This window comes from Equus asinus, chromosome 5, assembly GCF_041296235.1.
Source record: "Equus asinus isolate D_3611 breed Donkey chromosome 5, EquAss-T2T_v2, whole genome shotgun sequence".
NCBI classification, from domain to species: Eukaryota; Metazoa; Chordata; class Mammalia; order Perissodactyla; family Equidae; genus Equus; species Equus asinus.
The window spans coordinates 16023620-16045801 of NC_091794.1; the positions used below are offsets into that span (position 1 = coordinate 16023620).

Below are 22182 nucleotides of genomic sequence, written 5' to 3' on the forward strand. Positions count from 1 at the left end.
CAGGAATGGGCCTTTAAGGGCAGGTTAGCCAATTTGGGGGCGGGACCTCGGGAGCCTTCGCGGTGGAGGGCTCCCTGTCGCCTTTTGCGGGCGGTGCGGGCTGCCCGGCCCCCGGGGCTCACGTCCTCTAGGCGGCCTCCGGGTGCCCCGGCTTCCCGCAGTTCCGTCTCAGCCCCTCCCCCGGCCCGAGGGCCTCGGAGCTGCCCCGCCCACGCGCCGCCCGCAGGCACCCGCGGACCCGGGAGGGGCGGGGGCGGCCCCGCGCCCGGGAGCGCGTCCTGAGATCCTCGCGTCCTCGGGCGCCGGGGCCGCGGGCAGGGGAGGGGCCTCGCGGGGCTCCGCCGGGCGGTGGGCGGCGCACGTGCCGGCGGGCGGGCATCCCCGGCGCCGGGGGCGGGGCACCCGGAAGCGCGCGCGGACTTGGGGAGCCGAGCCGGCCGGCCGCGGGGCGGCGGGGACGGCGCGGGGAGGCGGGCGCACCGGCCCGGCCGCGGCTGGCTGTGGTCACAGGTGGGCGCGCGGAGACAGGGGCCCCGCGACTCCAGCCGTCACGCCGGCAGCCCCGCGGAGCAGAGATCTGGAGACGCGTGCGCGCGTCTGGAGGGGCCGACCCCTGTCCCCTCCGCCTCAGCCGCCCCGGCTGCCGCCGCACCTCGGCCCCGGAGCGCAGGTAACTTCCCTCCCAAGGTCATTCTTCGGGCGGGGCGGCGCTCGCGGCCCGCCCACGGCCGTGCGATTGGCGGGGGCGGGACCCTGCGCGAGGCCGGAGGAGCCGAGCTGGACGGCGACCCCGAGCGCAGCCCGGGCGCCGGGTGGCTTCCCCAGCGCGGGCGGCCGGCCCCAGCAGCCGGGCGTGTCCGCCGGCCCCCGCGGGCACACGCTTTGCCCTGCCTGCAGCCCCGAGGGTGAGGTTCCCCCCGCGCCCAGGCTTCGGGCGGGGACCGCCCGGCCCGCCCCAGCCCGCGCCCGCAGGTGAGCCGGCCGCCTGCGCCCGACCGTCCCGGGCCGCGTGGTCGGCGGTCGCCGTGGGAACGGCTGGTGCCCAGACGGCGCCTGCCCTGGATGGGAAGGGGCGGTGAAGGCGGCTCGGAGCCCCAGAGCTCCGGGTCTGGCCGAGCCGAGCCACACAAGCCCGATGCAAACGGGGCTCCCTCCCCCTCTTTCGTCTCATTTTTGATTTCTCAGGCGTTGGCGGTTGATCAGAGAGGCGTGGATGTGTTTACAAGATGTGAGTTGTGTTCTTTCCACCGTTACCTTCTGAGGGCTTCTTACGCCTGATGGTGACAGGTGGGAATCGTGACACGGAAGAGCAGCATGAAGCCAGTGAAGAAAAACAAAGCAGAAGACCCTGAATTGGAACCCCTGTGCTGCTGCGAGTACATCGATCGAAATGGGGAGAAGAACCACGTGGCCGCCTGTTTGTGTGATTGCCAAGATCTGGACGAAGGGTGTGATAGGTAAGAGCTGCGTGTCTTAACGCTGACGCCACTGGCCCTTTTGAGAACCACCGTGTCCACGTTCAGCTTGGCCATCTAGAACACCAGAACTGGCTCTTGATTCTATTTCCAAGGAGCTAAAATTGAGAGTTTTCTTCTCCATCATGTGTAAGAATTTTATAAAGATGAATTACTGAGTAGTGCACAGCTGTCTCTTCAGCTCAGTTTACTAGGAAATTATTTTTCATTTAAAAGGAGAAGATGATGGAGATAATAGGCAGATAAAGGCATAGTAGGCAAGGTAAATGTATAAAAAATACAATGCACGCCAGCAGAATCTGTAAGTTTAAAATGAACGCAGTAGTACTAAAAGGTTCCTACATTCCCAGTGGTCTCAGCATTTAGAGAATGACCTCTTGGGACTGGACTGCACCTGCCCACAAAGGGCCTTGAGGGATGAAAGATGGTTTCCTGCTGTTGGAATTGGTCTCCCCCCTTGTTTCTGGGGAGGAGATCCAGGAAGAAGGCATGTCCCTCCTTTGGACTGGCTGTTTTCAGCATAAGCAGCAACACTGTCTTGAGTGATGCTATTGTATGTGGCTTTTGTTTTCACCATGATCCCAAGTGATGGAAATTACTATCCTAAAAGATAACTTTTAACATCACTGAAAGAATTTTGTACCAAACAGTAATAACCTGGTTTATATCCATTTTCTAAATAATTTTCTATTTAAAAACTATTGTCATAGGAAAAGCATTATGTGAGAAGAATAAGGAGGTTGGAAACTTGCTTTTCCCATTAATAATAATTTCTAGTTAAAAAAAATCACTGCAATGGTAAATTGCAACCTTAGTGCTTGGTGCGTTAATCTAGCCATGAAGAGCATTCTTGGGGACCACTGTAGTCTGGTAACCAACCTTGACTCCTGAAGACCCTACAACCCCCTTGTAATCCTTCCTTGACAGTGTCTATAGTCTTTTTTACAAGTGTCATTAAATAGAGGTTCTTTAGACTTCATCTAAAATCCATACTGAGAAAATGGAGCCCTTTGCACTGAGTGGAGAAGTAATGCTGTTTCCATAACCTCTAACTCACGCCCACAGCTCTTCATTAACCTTCTAATGCATCCTCCCTCCCAGCCCTCGAGACCTGGGCTGTCCCTGAGTCTCTGCTCTCTCCATGCCCTTCTCTGGAGATACTCCCAGCATTCCACTGTCCCACTGGTCCGTGGGACTCCCCTATAGTTATCTCCCACTCACTTCCAGGTTCTAGCCCTACTTTTTTTAATTGCCTTAAACCAATGTTCTCATTCCTTAAACTGTTCCTTTCCTTACTAGCCCAAGTGTGCAAAAAAGTCAGCAATGCCACGTGTTCACCAGTCTCAGCTGTTTGACTCCCACTGGTTTGATCTCCGCTCTTCCTTATGCAGATCCCTGCCCCCACTGACCTGGTTTACTCCGCAGGCCCAGGACAGGTTTGTGCCACACGCCCGACTCTACTGGGACACCTCCCTCCCTTCCTCTCCAGCCATACAAATACTAGCCAGCCAGCAAGGGCGAGCACAGAGCCCAGCTTTTCTGCAAAGACCCCTCGAATGACTCCACCCAGAAGTGTTCAGTCTCCTCTGAGTGCTCCTCATGATGTTTCACCATAATAGTTTGTTGGGTGATTTTGCTGCTTTGTCACTTATCTAATATTTCTTGAATTCTCGTGTTGTCTTCAAACTAGATGGTGAATTTTTTTGAGAATCTTAGGTCTGTACACCCACCCAAGTGTAAACAGTAGTTGTGTGGAATATGTGTGTATTCCTGTGGGTTTGTTTTGTGGAGAAATAGTTTTAGTTGTTGAATTTCTAAACGTTATCTTCTTGTTTGCATTACAAAATGATCCATGAGCCTGAAAAACTCATGTTTAGTAGTAAGAAAGTAGACTACTTGGCCCTTGGCCTCTTTTATCATTTATCCTGCTGTTTGGCGTACAGTGTTCAGTGGTTTTTGATTCAACAAACCCATATGAAGTGCCTTCTCTTTGTGCTCTTTTTGGATAGATGGATTACGTGTAAATCTGTGCAACCAGAGACTTGTGAAAGAATCATGGATACCATCTCTGATCGCCTCCGAGTTCCTTGGCTTAGGGGAGCCAAAAAAGTTAACATTAGCATCATTCCCCCGCTCGTCCTGCTGCCCGTCTTCCTCCGCGTGGCCTCCTGGCATTTCCTCCTGGGAGCGGTGGTGCTGACCTCCCTCCCCGTGCTGGCTCTGTGGTACTACTACCTCACTCACAGGAGGAAGGAGCAGACCCTGTTTTTCCTGAGCCTCGGGCTCTTCTCTCTGGGCTACATGTACTACGTCTTCCTGCAAGAAGTGGTCCCCAAAGGGCATGTGAGGCCCACTCAGCTGGCTCTTCTTACTTGCGGGTTACTTCTGATCCTCTTAGCTTTGTACAGAGCCAAGAAAAATCCAGGCTACCTCAGAAATCCAGCAAGCGGTGACAGATCTGTAAGCAGCAGCCAAATGGAATGCCTGAACCCGAAAGGGCAGGAGAAGACCAAAGGGTTCCTTGGCGCAGAGTCATCAGGCGGTCTCAACAACCGCACGCCCAAGGATGATCTGAAGGGCTCTTCCAGGATGTTGGCTGGAAGCCCCGCCAAGGTGAAGGAGGACTGGTGTGCCAAGTGCCAGCTGGTGCGGCCAGCCCGGGCGTGGCATTGCCGGATCTGTGGCATCTGTGTGAGGAGAATGGATCATCATTGCGTCTGGTAAGTTGGAAAAATTGGAAGGCTCCCAAAGTGTAGATTCCCGTGAGCCTCTTGCCGTGGTTGATCCTTGTGCCATCCTAAAATGTCTCCTTCCCAGCTTTACACCTTGTAGATATTTGTGGGCTGCTCTGATGTTCCCACTTAGTCATCAGTTTTTTGAGTTTCACAAATTTAGTTCTTCAGTCATTTCCTGAAGGGTTTTTTTTTTTTTTTGGCAATTTTGCTATTCTCTTTTGAGTTGCTCCTCATTTATCCTCTCCTTTCTAAAAGAGATCTACAGTTGAATGATTTTTTTTTTTAAGAATTTCTTAGAATCAGTATAGGCTTATTTTCCTGTGCTATTCCTTTTGAACACAGAGCTCAAGAAGGTGTTCCTGTATTTTTGGGTGACTCTTGTCCTCTCACTGTACATCCTTGATCATTTTGATGCTACCAATGACTTCTGCGTTACTGAGTTAAAGGCCTACCAGATAACTCCCTATTTGGTTATTTGTGGAGAGATGGGCTTTTTTTTGTACCTCTTGGCTGGCCACTGACGAATGAAGACACGTTAAGGTCCATAAAATAGGAAGTGCAACTTTTAGAGATAATGTTGCTACTTTACTGAGTAAATCTCTAAGCTAAGGGAGGTGTAGTTAATTCGGGGGTGAATGCTGTAAGTGGCCTGTTTACAAGTGTATTCCTCTGAAGGCAGTCAGGTCAATGAATTATGCTTTTTACAGCCGGGATTCTGGTCATGGAGCGTACCTCCCCCTCAGAAGGGGACGAAGGTGTGGGTGCAGGAAGGCCAGGAGGGCACCGGGGTGGACCTCAAGTGCAGGGCTCAGGTAGAGGGACGGCTCCTTGCTAGGGCTTGGTCTTTAGGAGTAAACAGGTATTTTTATTTCTAGATTTTCCACTTCTGTATCTTTGTCATTTCTTCCTGTGTGTGTGTGGGGGGGTGTGGCAGCCCATTTACAAGTGCTGGTTTGCAGACGGCCTGACAGCCTTGCTTAGAAGAAGATCTTTGCCCACTGGGGCATCCGTGTGCACAGTGGGCAGAAGGGCCGCCTGTACATCATGCCCTACAAATGGCTGTGACACGCGACTCTTTGTACCTGACAGGTAGTCAGCATATTATCGAGTTCCACACACGCCATGTTTCTAACCTCTGTGGATCTTCTTCTTAATACATATATTTTAACAGATTTTCCCATACTGTGTAATACTTCTGATTTAGCATTGTTTTTTAATCGAGGTCATCTTGGCTTATAACGTTGTGTAAATTTTAGACGTACATTGTTATATTTCAGTTTCTGTGTAGCCTGTGTCGTGCTCACCACCAGTAGGCTAGTTTTTATCTGTCACCGTACACATGTGCCTCTTTATCCCTTTGCCCTCTCCCCCACCTCTTTCTCCTCTGGTAACCACTAATCTGTTCTCTTTATCTATGTGTTTGTTTATCGTCCACATCATTTTTAAGTTTTCGTAACTCTGACATCACCCTTTCTTTGTGTGGTGATTACAATATTAATTCTCTTCATAGTTGGATAAAAGACTTCATTTATTTCTATTTAGAAAGATTTGTTAGCCAGGTTCTGCTTTTTTTTGTGAGGAAGATTGGCCTTGAGCTAGCATCCGCTGCCAATCTCCTTTTTGCTTGAGGAAGATCGTCACTGAGCTAACATCTGTGCCAATCTTCGCCTATTTTATGTGGATGCTGCCACAGCGTGGCTTGACAAGCGGTGCTAGGTCCGTGCCCGAGATCCAGGCCTGCGAATCCTGGGCCACCAAAGCAGAGTGTGTGAACTTAACCACTCCGCCACTGGGCCGGCCCCTAGGATTCTGCTTTTTACTTAGTCTTGTCCTTAAACTAATGATATGATTTCGCTTTGGAAAGAGCAGAGAATGCAAGACTACATCTCCCAGCGGACAACTTTTTAATTCCCTAAACTTGAAAAATAAGAGAATGTTGTAGTAACTGAAATTCACACCATCCCTGTTTGAAGAGCTCTCTTGTTGATGATGTGAGTTTCATAGAGACCTTTTTAAAATGTGTTTGCTTTTTCTCCCCCCCATGCCGTTTTGAGGATAAATAGCTGTGTCGGAGAATCAAATCATCAAGCATTTATACTTGCTCTTTCGATCTTCTTGCTCACGTCGGTGTACGGGATAGCGCTGACCTTGGACACCATTTGTAGAGACAGAAGTGTCTTCACAGCCCTCTTCTATTGTCCTGGAGTTTATGCAACTTACAGGTGAGATGGGGGTACCACAGCACAGGGGCCCGCAGAAGAGGGAATGGGTGTTGCTTTTAATGCAAGGGGCTATGATTTGCTGCTAGGTTATGAGTTCTCAACCAAAACACAGGACAGGCTATGGGGCTGCCAACAAAAATCGTGTAGTGGATAGGTGTATTTTTCTAGGGTGACGTCCAAAGGATCACTGACCCTTAGAAAGTGAGGCACTAATACTCTACAAGTTGGACCAGGCTTAATCAGGGACTTCCAGGGTCAAATGACTGCCGCGTGCCCCAGGTAGCAACAATGAGACGAAAACAATAAACTAGCAGTCCCTGGGTGTGTATGTGGTTTATTTTGTCATAAATATCAGGGAACTCCTCACTTTATGGCTGCTTTCTGATGCTTTTTAGCCCAATCTTAATGTACTGTTTCTGACTTTTTTGTGAAGTGCTCACAATCTCTATGACCTTTCCTTTCTTTTTAACCTCCATGGGTTTTTCCTGTTCTACTTTTTTTTAATCACCACTCATGATTACTGTGGTATCTAGGTCAAAATTTCCTTCAGCATCGTTAGGCTGGGGCACATTGATAGATTGCGAAGATCTCCAGGTTTGGGCAGAAGCTGGGACTTTTCAGCTTTGGCCTCAGCCATCCCCTCCCAGGATGCCACGAGCTCCCCCTGCGTGTTCGTTGTTCCTTCTCTACAGTTTGCCTCTGATGTGGGTGCCCTGTGGTGTCTGTGGTCCCCAGTGTGAGCTGGGGCAGCTCTGCTCATACGGTCCTCTTCTCTCTCTTAATTGCCAGAGCCCTCCTTACCTAATCTGCAGAGTACCTCATGCAGGTAATTGTTTCTGCGAGTCCCTGGGCAGATCTCCTCATTGCCGTCATAGATCTAGACATTGATGGGCATTATTAGAATAGGTTGGTCGTCCTCCTCAGGATAAATTTCTTTTCTCTCTCTGTTGAGAGTCTTAGTAGTTGTAAGATCTTTCAGTAGCACTCTGGGTGATGAACGTCTTAAAGCAGAGCCTGTCTGTACGTTACTCAGGAGTGTTGTGAACTTTCTGTGGGCCCCTTAAACCAAATGAGGAACCCAGTCCTGCCATTACTTCTCACCGGTGGCTCTGCCCCATACAGGCCATTCACATCTCCTCGCTGGGCCTTGGTTTTCCTCATCTTTATGGTGACTTAATCATCTGAGGTCCCTTCCGACTGAACAAATGATTCTAAATGAATTTATTCCCAGCTAACTCATTTGCCAAGGTTTGAATGAAAACGACCAATTGGCAGACGCTAATCACAGCCTCTCGTCACAGTCTTATCAGTGAGCTGAAAGCTTTCTTGTCCTGTGTGATTCCATTTGGCTTTGGGAAGCTGAATTTGAAATGGGATGGTGCTCCTACATAGCTCGTAAGGAGGGGGCCTCCAGGATTGGGGGCTGTCGTGTGTTTATCAGCACTGGGCTGAAGAGAACGGAGATGAATAGCTAGCATGCTTCCTGGGTTCTCACCCGCGGCTGCCTTGAGGATGGTTATAGCAAGCTCATGGCACCTGAGTTTTCTCCTGTTAAGAAGAATTTAGGAATTATTCCTTCACTCAGCAAACAGATTTTGAACACTGTTATGTCAGGTGCTGTGTTGGTTGTGTGGGGGATACAAAATGCAAAAAACAGTCATTGCTGTTCTAGTATAACATACTAGGAAAAGAGGTACCAATAATTGTAAGATGTAACAGAACATGTTAGCAGAAGTTATTGGTGTTCCGAGGATGGAAAAGCATCTTCCAGTTCGGATGGGGAAGGTGCCAAAGGCCTTAGTAATAAGTACTATGTGTGTAAAATGTAGAATGGTGACAGCTTTCTGAATGTGAGAAAACCAGCAGCCCTGACTGGCCCTTTCTCCCCTCCCAGCTCGGCTCTGTCCTTCACCTGCGTGTGGTACTCTGTGATCATCACAGCAGGCATGGCCTACATCTTCCTGATCCAGCTGATCAACATCAGTTACAACGTGACGGAGAGGGAAGTCCAGCAGGCGCTTCGACAGAAGACGGGGCGCCGGCTCCTCTGTGGGCTCATCGTGGACACAGGCCAGTACAATAGGGGCTTCCTGCGGAACTGGCACCAGTTCTCCACCCTGGGCGCTCACCCGTTCCATCACCCTGCTGAGGACATTGTCTGAAGTGCCTTCTAAACAGCTCTCTCTGAGGGACAGCGCCTCCCTCCGCTCCCTTCCATTGTACACTTCACTGTCCATGCTGGATGTTCGTTTTTATCCCCAGGTTCTTAAAGGCATTACAGGGCCATGCTCAGGGTTAGAGACTGGACTGGGAAGAAGTTAGTATTTCTGATTTCACAACTTAAGAGATTTTTATATTGAAGCAGTGAAAGTAGAGCCATTCCTTTCCAGTCACCTCGTTACTCACTCAGTCACCAGAAGTTGAAAAGGAGGTGGATTGCTAACACGCACATGGATAGAAGCAGTTCGTGTCCATTAGCACAGGAGGAAGGGTCTGGATTAGGACAGGTTCTAGTCCCTCTTTCAATTCCTAATGGCCATGTGACCCTCAGTCGTGTCCCTTCCCCGAGTCTCAGGTTCATCTGTAGAGAGGGGTACTCATGCTGCCCTGGCCACCGCACAGAGTGGCCGTGAGGATCACGTCGGGGGTGAGGGATGTGGAAAGCACTGAAAAACAACTGAAGCACCCGAGAGGTGTGAAGTATTGTTAGGAAAATCCTAAGACTGAAAAAAATGATTGGAGGTCAGAACATCGAAGGGAATATTATTAGAGTAATCCATTCTGAGCACTTCAGAGCGAAAAAAAGGTCCCCAAGTACCGTGTCATACAGTTAGGGGAATGTCTCTCTCTCAAGTTTGAGACATTAACTACTCAAACAGGGTAGAAGACGACCAGATGGATTTCTGCTGTCATCTGACCTTGAAAGGACAGTTGATAACAATCATGAAATAATTATTGCTAGTATGAAGGATAGTGGTCATGAGTTTAGGTGATGAGTTCTTATATTTTCTTATGTATTTATTCTGTTTGGATTTCCTATAAATAACTCCAGTAGGCATTAATGTTTTTCTCTCTTTCCATGACTCACCTGGTAAGGTGCTAGCACACTTGTGACAATGGCTGGAAGAGGAGAACAGACACCCTTATGCTGAACTTTACTCTCTTTCCTGGGTATGGTGGCTGATTAATATCAAGGGCTTGATTTTTTTTGTTCATGTAAGTAATTCAGACTCCGTCAGTTATGGCACTAAGTTGCAAAAACCAGTGTTCTGGCATTCACGTTATTCTGGCATGAACTCTTTGAGGAGTTGACTGACATCTTTCCACTTAACTTGCACATTACTTCCCATTCACCTTTCCCTAGATAAAAGTCTCTCTAGGAGAGAAAAAGCAGAGTACCTGTGGTTTCCACTCATTAATGGATTGCTGTTCTTCCCCAGCTCTTCCTAAAATATCAAGTTGTTTCTTTAATCATATCTCAAAACTGAAAATGTATAAAGGAGTAAGTTATTATATAGAATGGTCTGTTCTGCCATAGAATTAAGATGAGGCAATTTCAGATGGGTAAAATACCCTCTTGAAAAATATGGTTATGTACATGTACTTTTTTTGCAATCCCAAAGATAATTCATGAGTCCTTAAATTTGCCTTGGCTTATAGCTTAATATAGGGAAAATATTGCCAGCTTTTTCAGACTGTCTGTGCATGCTTCTGTAGCAAGAGGTTTATAAGTGTTGAGAGGAAATATTGCTACTTCCTGCAACTCTACCCTCTGTAGCGGGCACCGTCCCTAGTCCTGCTATTGATCGAGGCTATCCTTGAGACGGACGCCACATTTTTATGCAGGCTTATCGTTGTTCTCCCCAGAGATGGACTGTTGAATGAGCAGTCTCCGTCTTCCACTGGGATGAGCCAAAGAGCCAGTCTGGGGATGTGAGCAGAGGCTGTGGTTTCTACAGGAAAACCCTCGCCCTGGGCAAGAGTTGAGCAGTCATTTGGAATTAACATTGGATCTGATATAACAAATTCCTTTCTGTATAGGTTTGAGATAAGAGAGAGTAATAATGCCAAGGATAGCACATGTGGCCAGAAATCTCTAGTTATATTCTCTTGAATGCCAGATGTATAGCCAACCCTTTCTAACAATTGATAATAAAGTCCATAGAAATATCAGTATAGTCAGTAATTTTAGCTTCTTGCCAAATCTTTACAATCAAAATGTCATGCAACGAAGATGAATAGTACCCAAAAGACCAAAGTCATTTGGGAGAATAGGAATGCTCACCATCTTTATACAGCACACCCCTCACAGGGTTGCCTGGATGGGACAGCTCCGTTTTTCCCTCACTGGGATAAGGACTCCTTGTATATTAGTCTGGCTTACTGGAATTGAGAGGCTTGTTTTAAGTTCCTTGAGAACTTCACGACTGGCAGTTTACAGAAGAAAGCTCAAACCTTTTGAAAAGCTCAGTAGTTTCATGGGGGTCAACACCTCCTGAAATACTTGAACCAAAAGGAGTAGCAAACAAGGGGCGCTCTGTGAGCAGTGTGTCTGTCGGCTCTGGGACATCCTTGGCCTAGACTCCTAGACTCTGAAGCCTATTTATGATCTGTAGCTATTTGAAGGAGTTTGTCCTTTGAAAGGACAGGGCCTCTGTGAACAAATGAGTCCCAGAGAAACATGTGGCTGTGGCAGCCATGGGCAATTGCCCTGCAAGCCTATAAACCTGCAGTCTCTTGGGCATAGGAACAACCCACCCTCCTCCCAACATAGTACCGGACAAGTGGGTTCCTATCTCTCCCCAGCGTCCTCAGCCTCTGTTAAACGCATACTGGATGTGGAGCGTAATAAATGAGCTACTGTATTCTGACCACTGACATTACTGTCCTGCCAGTGTGTACTATTCCTGTAGAAACGGGTCCGTTTGAAAGATTCAAGGGAGAAATAGTTAAGGATGAGGATTTCATGAAAGGAGAAAAATCCTTCAATATTTAAAATGTTTCTTTTGATACCCCAAGAGTCCGTGGTGGTAGCTGGGTCCATCCGAAGTGAACTGACCACTATCGGTGCCTCTTTGGGCGGTCTCTCTGATGCTGCTGAAGTCAGGCCTTAATTGTGCTTTAGGGACACTGTGCTGCTCTCTCATGTCGGCCGCCTGAGTGTCTGTTGAGGATACTGTAAATCTTTGCTCTCCAGGTAGTGTTTTCTTTGGTGAATGAAGTAATCGTTGTCCTCCACTGTACCATCTCCCTCACAGAAACACTGCTACAAACGTTCTCTTATGCAGTAGTCCTTGGTACTTCTAATATTTTTAGCAGGAGTAAATTTTCTATACCAGAATCTTCCACTGCCAGAAAGCACAATGCCAGTAAGGCTCTCCTTGATACTGACCATCCGCTTAATAGGCTCTCTTTCCTTTGGGTAGGACATTAGCTTTTTATTACAGAACTCAACTAATGTAAGCAAAAATGTGATGTCTAGAAGCACAGTTTTAACCAGGATGTTTAAAAATTAACGTTTTGTGAGGTTTAAGGGTCTCTTTAAACTAGGTAAGTGGGTTTATATGACCTGACTTCCTTTTAGCCATATTTTGGTACCCTGCATTTTAAAAAGGAGAATTTCCTCAAACAAGCAATGGCTAATAGAGAGTTTTGCTTGAGGCGCTTGTTTGGAATCTGGTTTTCTCCTCAGCAGCGTGACAAGTGTGCCATTTTACATTAAACGTTGCAAAGGTGACGCAGGGGAGGAGAGCTGTGCTTAATGCTGAGTAGAATTCAGTGTGTTCTTGTGGATGTTTGCTGTGATTGATACAGACTTTTTGCAAAATCGGCTAAATTTAATCCTGTTGCTAATGGACAATTATCCCCACTTCAGCTGGCACTGACTGTTCCCCCGGAGCATCAGCAGCAGGCCCAAGACTGCATGGTGAATGGAGACAAATTTGTCAGAGCTTGTGGCTGTTCCGTGGTGGGCTTGTGACTTATGACTGGTATAGCCTTCCTGATTGCACCTTTCACTTCTAGCAAATTGCTACTTTAAAGGCAAAGCTTTAAAACCAGAGCTAGTCTATTCTAGTTATTGATGCAGCTAAAATTCTGTATTTCTTCAGATGGAGCCCCTGACAAGATGCCATATTTAGAACTTGCTCAGCTCGTGATCCTCTGGTCTGGTGATCTGATGGTTTGACTTGTTAGGGCTTTTGAGCCTTGCTTTTGATTACATTTCTGGGTCTGATGTTAGACTAAAGGGAAACCCAGGAGTATTTATTTAATAGTAAATTTAATATTTAATGTAACCGGCCCAGCAATGTTAAAGGGGATTTCTGAAGCCAACTCTGAAGGCTGCGGGCTAAAAATTTTGCACTCTTTTTATACTTGTATTCATATCCTCTCACCACCTCAGACTCAGACACAAGGCCTTTTAAATGGAGATTTTAAAAAATTACTGCCATTTATGTAAAATAATGTACTGTGACCAAGTTGTTTAAATGAAAAATAAAGTGCTTTCTTTAAGGAAAATAGTTGGTGTTTCTTGGCATATTTCCCACACACTCTTGCTTTAAGAAAACCCTGCCTTTTAGCTAGGCTGCCTCGATGTCCCCATCCTGCGGACCTGTCCTATCCCTGGCCCTACACTGTCCTTTTCCTGGTGGTGATTTCCCAGTTTTGTAGGCCAGCGCTACTGCTTATTTGGGCATTATGTTAGCAGTAACATTTCAAATCATACCTTTAAGATAGTCCAGCAAGAAACATAGGTCATTTACTAAGTAATTTTCCTGTCTCCAGAAGGTTCTGTAAGTAGGTAAAAAGTTCTTGCTGGCACAATCAGAATTTGGGCTGCTAGGCTCAATTTCTAATTGTTGCTTGAGGTGAAAGAAAAATAAAAGAAAGCTTAAGAGAGAAGACTTGAGCTTTATGGGATTGATTTAGGCCCCTGGCATGTGTACCAGAGGGATTCACCCTTCCTCACCTACAGGCTTGGCGTTGAAATAAAATTGGTATTTGAGTCCTGGGTGCTAATATCAGCCAATATTCTGCAACTGTATTACAGTTAAGTATAAGTAGAGAGTGATTAAATGGAAGAAGATGAAGTATGAATTCTTTTTAGTCCTATTTTCTTCAGTGGCCGTTAATCTTGAAAAGAGTTTTTAGATGACAACTGTATAATCATATTAAAGGAGAAGATGTGTGGGGATAGGAACATTGTAGAAGAAGTGAAGTTCAATTCAGGGTGTGTTGTCAGCTGAGTAAATCATCACACATCTTCCGTAGAAGAAGGATGTAAGTCGTTTTGCAGGCGCTGTAGCTGGATATCCCTTCTTGGAAGTAAGAGACAATAACAGGCTTTACTGAACACCACACAGAATTTTATTTTACCAACTCAAATGTTCAACTTACCAGATAATAGCAGTTACCTCAGGGCCCCAAGGGCCTTCCTCGTTTTACTGGGCGCACACTCATCGACTGCCTGAATTTGTAATAAACATGTATTTTGTACTGAAATTTTTTTTTCCTAGCAGCTAATTCTCTGAGCCAATTCACAGAAGGGAGCATTCTGTCAGTCTTTAACACCTTAAAGATTCAAGCATTCTTTGAATTCTGGATGGTATCTCAATGTGTAGATCAAACTGAGCCGAGGACCAGAAGACAGGTCGAGTCTGTCATTTGGAAGCTGCGATTGGGAGCATGTGCAGACATTCTAACGAACTGCTGGACTGCTTTTGGCAGGGTCCTTAGCTTCTGGAATCCCCTCACGCCTGTCGAGGTGCACTGGGGAGGACTGTCTGCTGCCCCAGTGTCTCTGCACTCAGGCCATGCCGCCCTCCAGCAGCTGCGTACTGTAGCTTTTGATACACGGCCTTCCGTTGGGAGCGGGCACAGGGCGGGGTCTGGCAGAATGCCTGTTGCTGATGCTAAGGTTCTAGAAGACTGACCACTTAGGACTCCTTTTCTAAGTAGTGACTACTTTTGATTTCTATTAAAGTTACATTTGTCAACAATGTACATTAAGCTGCAAGGACACATTTTCCTTTACAGGCTCAGGCAAGCAAACACTTGTCTTTCTTAAAGTTTACAAGGCTAAAAATACCTAAGATACATTGGAACAGCAGAGCTCTAGACTGTTCCTCCTGATGATCCTGCTGTGATAAATGATTGAGTGAACTGATTAGCAATCCAAGAGAAATCAAAGAAGGAAGTACAAATTCCCTGAATAATTCCTTTGATCTGAGAAGTATCTGACAGAACATGAACCAGGGATGTGCACCTAAGGTGGGTGGAGGTGACACACATAGGATGGACCAATCGAGAGCCCCACTGTAGACACTGCACTGGGCCATGCTGACTGCACCCAGGACTCCTCTTTCACAAAGGCTAGTGTCTGCTCGTACGACTGAGTCACGGTGGGGCGAGCACCTGGAAGTCTGGAAGGATTTCAGCGACCTTCCTCCGGAGTTGCTCACGTCTTTCTTCTTTTACTCTTTCCTCCTTCATAAATTTTGCAAACTTCTTCCACGTCTGAAATGTGAGCCAGAGAATCCTCCTTTAAGAATAAAAATGAAAAAAGTGAAATACTAAGAAGTTGACTTTCCGTCTGAAGTATATTAGAAACTTTACAAGAATAATCCTTGTGTGAATAAAATGTCATATAAAAGGTATGGAAATCACAATAAGGATTCAGACGGTGAGAAATGCCGTGAAGAAAATAAAGCAACAAGAGGATGGAGTGACTAATAGGTTACCTTCATTTTCCCTTGGGGTCAGGGAATACACCAACCCCCCCCCCCCCGCCCCCGCGAGAAGGGGACATTTGAGCAGGGTACCATGGCCTCTGAGAAGCAGGCCGTGACACACTCCTCAGGTGACCTGATCACAGCCTGCACCTTGTGCCCAACATGGGACCTACGGAGCAACGGCTCCAGCAGCAAAGCCTTCAGGGCAAAGATTCCAGAACAGCAGGTGCAGCACGCGCCAGTTACAGGCATTGAGGACCTGGCGCTTAGATGTATGTTGTTTCAAAAGCCCACTGGTGACCTCACCTCCAGCAACAAACAACAATGGTCTTGAATTTTAGTTGAGAAAAAAATACCCGAACGTCGAGTTTGGAATCATGGTTCTGGAGGGTCACAGGCGGAATCTGAGGTGTCTGTTGTCATGGGGAGGCATGCAGTGGCCTCCGAGGTAGCACAACCACAGCTAAGCACTAGGGATGTAAAGGTAAGCCAGGCAGCCTCCCACGGAGGGAGTTAACCTGGTGAGCAATCACTTCGATACAGTGGGGGCTACAGCAGCAGTGATGAGCACAGGCTATGGCCCCATCTGGTGATGAGAAGCATCAGAAGTTTTTGAAAGAGATGAGGTCTGAAATGAATGGTTGTCAGGCAAATAAAAGTCTTTCCTAGAAGAGGGCACATCTTGAGTAAAGGCAAAGAGACAAATCGCATGGCATGTGTAAGGAATTATAAGCAGAGTTATGTTGAAAGTGCAGAATAGCTAAGTTTATATTTTCACAACTAGAGGCACAGATCAGATTTATTGTGGCATCTTGACCTTCTAATGAAGCCCTAGAATGCATCCGAGTCCCCATTAACTTTATGGCTGATGGCTGTTGGATATTTCCGATAATGATTTTTGTTGGTGGAGGTTAAGTTAAAAACAAACAGAAAGGCTTCAAGGAGTGGAGCTTCTTCCTTTGCTTTCTTTCATCCATCCGGCCCACCCTTTACAGCTTCCTGTCCTGGGCTCTATGGTGCACTCCCAGGCCGGGACCCTAGCTCCCCCCTGACCTGCCGTTCCCATCTTCCTCCTGGCTACACTGCTACAGTTCCTGACTTCCACATTTCAGCTCCTGCTGTTCCCCCGAACTGAAATGCTCTGTCCCCTGGGGGGAAATCTTCCTACAGCATCTTTGTCTTTCCTGCCTCTGAACTCTTGAAGCACATGGTCACAATTACTGGTTTGGCGCTTATTTATTGTATGTATGTGTGTATGTATCTACTTTGTTATGTTTTCTACTGAATTATGAGAGCCAATACTATGTTATTAGGTATTTTTTATGCTTGGCAAGTATTTCTTGACAAATTATATGTAGATGTATTGTGTCCTACGTGTAATTTAAGTCACCAAGGTGAGCCTTCTTTGCCTGAGGTCCACAAACTCCTTGACATTTTGCATAAAGTTGTGTGTGATATGCATATGTGCATTTTCTGGGGTGCAACTCGGTGACTTTCATTACTGCCTCAGAGAAGTCTGTGACTCCACAATGGTGAAGAACTACTGGACTGAGGCAGACTCTCATGCAAGTAGTACTGGGTCAGCTGAGAACTGGACAAGAGCACAGCTGAGCTCTATCTGCAGAATAACAAAATAACTACTGATAATGAGAGACTCAGGTCTGGTTGACATCTCTTAGTCTCACCATGTATAAAATATCAGATTTATAAAATTATAAATTGTATCTACAAGTGATACAGATATATAAAATTAAACCTCATGTTGTTATTAGGAATCATCCTTCTCAGTGTGATTGCAATTTAAAGATCAGGTGCAAGACCTAATAGATGTCTTTCCTTCCTTCTCTTTCATCCACAGCTTTTCTACACGATGTTCTTTCATTCATATAACATTGAATAAGAAATTTGAATGTCAAGTTTTAAATGTTATAGTTCCTTTTAAAAGACCCATGACTTCAAATAATAGTGTCACTCCTGCAATAGAATCCCTCCATGCATTCTTGACCAAAATATCTACTGTGCACCCATATACGAGGCACTGTCACGCACTGAGAACACGGTACTGATGAGCAAGATGTGGCGCTTCCACTCTGTTGGGAGGTACAGACGACGAACATGTAAACAATAAATTAGGTAATTTCAGAGTCCTCAGTGCTAGGAGAACACTGGGCAGGGGAATGGATGGACAGGGATGGAGGTGGGGTGGTCAGGGAGGTGCATCTGAGCAGAGACCTCAATGATGAGAAGACCTACGTCATGGGAAAGCTCTGAAGCAGACGTGAGCTTTGTTTCAGGAGCACTGGGGGAGGTGGTGGGGCTGGAACCTGTGAACAAGGAGCAGAGTGGGAAGGGATGAAGTCACGGTGATGCTTTTACATCCAGTAGACATTAGCTGAGAATGTATTTCTTGTTGAATGCATGGATTCCTGTACTGATTTTTTAACTTCAAACCCTGAATAGGACCACTGTCTTACTATAGTAATGCTTCACTTAACGACCGGGATACGTTCTGAGAAATGTGTCGTTAGGCAGTTTCATTGTTGTGCAAATATCATAGAGTCTACTTACACAAACCTAGATGGTACAGACTACTACACACCTAGGCTATATGGTACAAATCTTATGGGACCACCATCGTATATATGCGGTGCGTTGTTGCCTGAAATGTTACGTGGCTCGTAACTGCGTTGTATTTTGTAGTTTACAAATGAGACTGAATTAGAAAAATGGAGAAGATGACTGATGAAGCAAGAAGAGAATGGTTTGGAGTCAGAAAATCTGATTGGGAGTCCAGGCTCCACCAAAGGTTATTTGTCTACCTTGAGCAATTCACCCACCCGCTTGCAGCTTCAGTTTCCTTGCCTGAAAATGGAGATCCTGACCTGTGCCCCCTCCCCTCTGGCTTACGCTACACTCAGAGGAGATGGTGGTGTGAAAGCCCTTTCTGACTGCCCTCTGCCACATCAGGCAGCTGGCCCATCAATCTCTCAGGCTGTGTGTGGCAGCTGAGAAACAAAAACCAAGGCAGACAAAACAGATGTTTAATAATACATTTAGTAAACCAAAAATAGCTATTGTTTTGGGCCAGGCAGTGCATTAAGTGAGGTACTATTTTACCTTGTTAGTCTTCCTGACAAGCCCCTAAGACAGGTTCTGTTATCCTCATTTTACAAAAGAGGGAGGGGGAAGCTTCGAAAGGTTAAGTTCTGTGTCCAGGTCACACAGATACTGAGTCCTAACTTCAAAGCACAAGCATTTATTCAAAGGCAACTCCTCTCAAGACCCTCACTCATGGCCTACTTATTTTATTTTATACAAAATTACAATCAACTTGCTTATGTTTTCCTGGCCCACAGATTTCATTACCTGTAAATTAAATAAGGATGAGCAGATTTTGCTGGAGGTGGGCACCCTACTGGCAACAAAATAGGAACACTTTTTATAAAAAACAAAGACACACACATGCAGATACACACAAGTGAAAGCAACCACAAATGAATCTGCGTGTGGTGAGAAAAGGGACACTTCTCCACCTGCACAACAGTCTTCAAGCTCAGAACGTGGAGGTCTATGCTCACTACATTGTGCTCATAAGGGATGACACCCCATCACCAAAAAGGACAGATCATGCGTTTACTCTCAAAGGGAAGTGCATGATGAACTTAGAACATTTCTATCCAAAATGCTTAAAATTAGAAAACAGTAAAAAAAACTTCTATGGAATACCTTATTCCCCAAGGACGCTGGATTAAATAAGACATCACTGTATTGCAAATATTAATACGGCATACAGTATGATTCCACTACATAAAGTTCCAAACCAGGCAAAACTAAACCATAGCCTTGAAGGCCACAGGCTTAGGAGGTGAAAGTAAAAAGAAACGCTAGAATGTTCATCATAGAAGCCAGGCGAGCCCTGACCCTGGGGGCGAGGGCAGGGCTTGTGATTGGGAAGGAGCCCATGGGGACTTCTGGGGGCCAGCCATGTCCCACTTCTTGACCTCAGTGGTGGTGACATAGGTGTCCACTGTAGAGTAATTCATTAAGCTGTATTTGTATGATTTAAGGACTTGTCTAAATTTGTGTTGTATTTCACAATAAATGTTAAAAAAGCTGAACTTAAAAGATAAACCTATATGACAAAGAATACAGTACTTTGCTTAGGTGTGAGTCATCTATTTCGCATCGCTTTATTCCCTTGCCAGTCCCTGTGAGGCAGAGAGGGAGCCTCCTCCTCCTCCTCATTTGACGGATGGCCACGCTGGATTCCAGGGGGTTTACCAGCTCGCCTTCACCCCTCGGTCAGTGGGCGAGCTGAGACCCTCAGCCCTGCCTGGTGTCCCCGAGTGCCGGCTCTTCCAGCCTCCACTGCGTCTCTTCCCAGACACATTCCAGGCACAGAATACACTGCAGAGCAGTTGTGCAGTTGGTGAGCGCGTCTCCTTAGAGATCAAAACCTCACCTGTCACTGTGCTGCACCGCCACTTGGTGCTTGCTCTCTGCTTCCAGCCCGGCCTCCCTGACCAGCTGACACCAGGCCCCGAAAATCTTCTTCTGAAGAAAACGTACACACAGTTTTCGTACTTCTTCCTCCAGATCAGTCACGTACTGGGGGTGAGGACAGGAAAATAAGTGAGACAAATAATATGACAGACAAAGAATTAGAGCAGATAAACCATACAAAAGAGAGAGAATCGACTCAAACACAAAACAGAGGAAGCAAGGTACCTGGAGGCATAAAGAGAAAAAGGTAACGTGGCCGCTTTTTTACACTACAGAGGAAGAACAACCCTCTGTAAGTCCAGAGGATTGGTGGCAGATGTTAGCTCAGGGCGAATTTTCCTCAAAACAAACAAACAAAAGCTGATGTGATGATACATTACAGTTTATAGAGATGAACACTTTCTGTGTGAAAAGAAACGTGCTTAAGATTTTATACTAACAAAAAATTGATTTGACATTTTCACATTCATTTTGAAGCAATGAATTGGATTGACTATTCTATATTGTTCTTGGAAAAACATAATGGCTATGGACATTCTAGAGTGCATCTAATTTTCTTACGGAGGATTGAGCAGAGACGTGTATTTAAGGCTCCCTTCCCTGTGGCCTCACCTGTAGCCAGCTCCGGATGACTCTCCTGAGCAATGTCTGGGAATAAAATTGATCCGCCTGGGCCGTCTTCCTAGCCAGGCTTTCCCGACTACACTGGAGCCAGGTGAGCAGGCATTTCCTCTGCAGGGCCAAAGAGTGATGTTCTTCAGCCATCTGCACAGTTTTTCAAATGAGAAAAGGAAGTTACTCCTTATATCTTAAATCATTTAAGGAAACGCACATCACTTTGGCAAACAATGCTGTAAACCACATGCAGGCAGTTACTAGAGAGAATGATCTTAAGGACACTCAGCCCATGTCCTAAAAGCTTTGACTATTGACCCTGTTATATGGGGGTTTTAGATTCACACGCACAGCCTTTCAATGCTGACTCCCTGAAGACCACAGTGACTGGCTGGTTATTAGGGAAATGGAATAAACAGCCTCCAAAGCCATTACTTCACTTGCACCAAGTTTTGAAGTGGGTGGCTGGCAACACTCTCGGTTTGTTCTCGTAGAGCTTGGACAGCAATTCCATAACAAAGCTCTATCATGTCCTTAAACACTTTCTAATTGAGGAAATGCCAATACGTTCAATTAGCTTTGTAGAATGAGCTGTCACCAGCACCGAAATTTAGAAATTATCAATAAACCACAAAACCATTTGAAAACAGCACAATGAATAATTTAATGTCTTACCAATTTAAAAGGCTCAGAGCATCACTCTATCAAAATAAACACACAACTCAGAGTTTACAGATTAAAAAAAATAACTATTATATTCTTTTAAGAGGTAGGAAGGAAAAACTCTTCTCTCTTAGTCTTCTCCAGACAATTACACATTTTTCTAAGCCTTGTCTAGCCACCCAGCACTGTGAATATGAATGATCCAAGAGAATCTCTTGGCAGTCATATTTATTGGCCAAAATGACCATCACAAGACATCTCTGTGGCACCTAGACTGCTGCCTGTCCTGACTCACCCCACCCCAGCCTGGGAGCCGAAAGGCAAAGGGAGCCAGAAGCACGCAGCCTCCTGGCCTCCTGCCCTCCTGCTCTCCATCCTCCAGGAAAACAGAACCAGGAAGAAAAAGAAAGATTCTCAGAAGGTCCCGTAGAGGTTCTAAAAATGGTTGTTGGAATAAAGGGCATACAGCACATGTGAGTTTAAGGGAATGAATTTAAGGGAAAATGCTAAGTAACTCTTCTGAAAAAAAAGTTATAAACAAGCCAGGAATTGTTTAACTGGACTCTTCTTCTTTCTTAATTTTTTTAATCCCTTCCTGGAAGCCAACTCTGATGGGTGAAGACACTATCTTCTCCAGAATTCTTCCTTTTACTTTTTATTTTTTACTTTCAACTGGTGGTTGGCATCTACATGCACCTCTGATTCCTACACAGCTCAAAGGGCATGCCAGAACTGGGCAGGATTCTTGGAGGAAGGGAGTGTTGAGCTCCATTCCAGCTTTGTAACCAATGTGCTGTGTGACCTTAAGTAAGTCACTTCTCCTCTCTAGGGCTCAGTTCCCTTATCTACAAATTGAAAGAGATGGAGAGGAGTGCTAATGTTCTAAAATTCTATTATCTTCTTTTTACTGAGAAAGATTTGCCCTAAGCCAACATCCCTGCAAATCTTCCTCTGTTTTTCAGTATGTGGGTTGCCAGCACAGCAGCCTGCTAACAGAGCAGTGTAGGTCCACGCACGCCTGGGAACCGAACCCAGGCGGCCGAAGTGGAGCGCACTGAACTTAACCCCTAGGTCACCAAGGCTGGCCCCTAAAAATTCTATTATCTTGTTGTGCTGGCTGAATGGTTGCCCCTCCGGGATGGTCACGTCTTAATCCCCGGAACCTGTAAATATGTTACCTTACATGGTAAAAGGGTTTCTGTAAATGTGACTAAGTGAAGAATCCTAAAATGGGGGG

At 46.1% G+C, this 22182-nt stretch overlaps 2 protein-coding genes across 7 annotated transcripts in view; one reads left to right on the forward strand and one right to left on the reverse strand.

The window, feature by feature from the left end:
• Positions 1–101: 101 nt before the first annotated feature.
• On the forward strand, positions 102–12964 carry ZDHHC23 (zinc finger DHHC-type palmitoyltransferase 23). Of its 5 annotated transcripts, XR_011503162.1 has the most exons (6): positions 107–670; positions 1186–1457; positions 3485–4195; positions 6265–6432; positions 8327–9648; positions 12308–12964. XR_011503162.1 is itself a non-coding variant. In XM_070508864.1 (5 exons), the coding sequence occupies exons 2-5, from the start codon at positions 1315–1317 to the stop codon at positions 8592–8594; spliced, it is 1281 nt and encodes a 426-aa protein (XP_070364965.1). In that variant the 5' UTR covers positions 102–670; positions 1186–1314; the 3' UTR covers positions 8595–12964. The 5 variants fall into 5 exon arrangements, 4 of the variants coding, with proteins under 4 accessions (XP_070364965.1, XP_070364962.1, XP_070364964.1 ...); XM_070508864.1 differs by having other exon boundaries at positions 102–670; positions 6274–6432; positions 8327–12964; XM_070508861.1 differs by having other exon boundaries at positions 8327–12964.
• An 815-nt stretch (positions 12965–13779) lies between these two features.
• CCDC191 (coiled-coil domain containing 191) overlaps positions 13780–22182 on the reverse strand; it is a 70381-nt gene continuing 61978 nt past the window's right edge. For both annotated transcript variants that reach the window (XM_070508865.1, XM_044771564.2), the window contains 3 exons: positions 20280–20432; positions 19627–19772; positions 13780–14974 (listed from right to left, as the gene is read on the reverse strand). In XM_070508865.1, coding sequence (XP_070364966.1) covers positions 14830–14974; positions 19627–19772; positions 20280–20432 — 444 coding nt within the window. In that variant the 3' untranslated portion in view covers positions 13780–14829. The remainder of the gene's footprint in view (positions 14975–19626; positions 19773–20279; positions 20433–22182) is intronic.

Excerpts from the sequence above, each read along its gene's own strand:
- ZDHHC23 (XM_070508861.1), top strand. The coding sequence starts at position 1,315 with ATGAAGCCAGTGAAGAAAAACAAAGCAGAAGACCCTGAATTGGAACCC. Across the intron at positions 4,196-6,264 it reads ATGGATCATCATTGCGTCTG|GATAAATAGCTGTGTCGGAG; the intron begins GTAAGTTGGAAA and ends TGCCGTTTTGAG. Across the intron at positions 6,433-8,326 it reads GGAGTTTATGCAACTTACAG|CTCGGCTCTGTCCTTCACCT; the intron begins GTGAGATGGGGG and ends CTCCCCTCCCAG.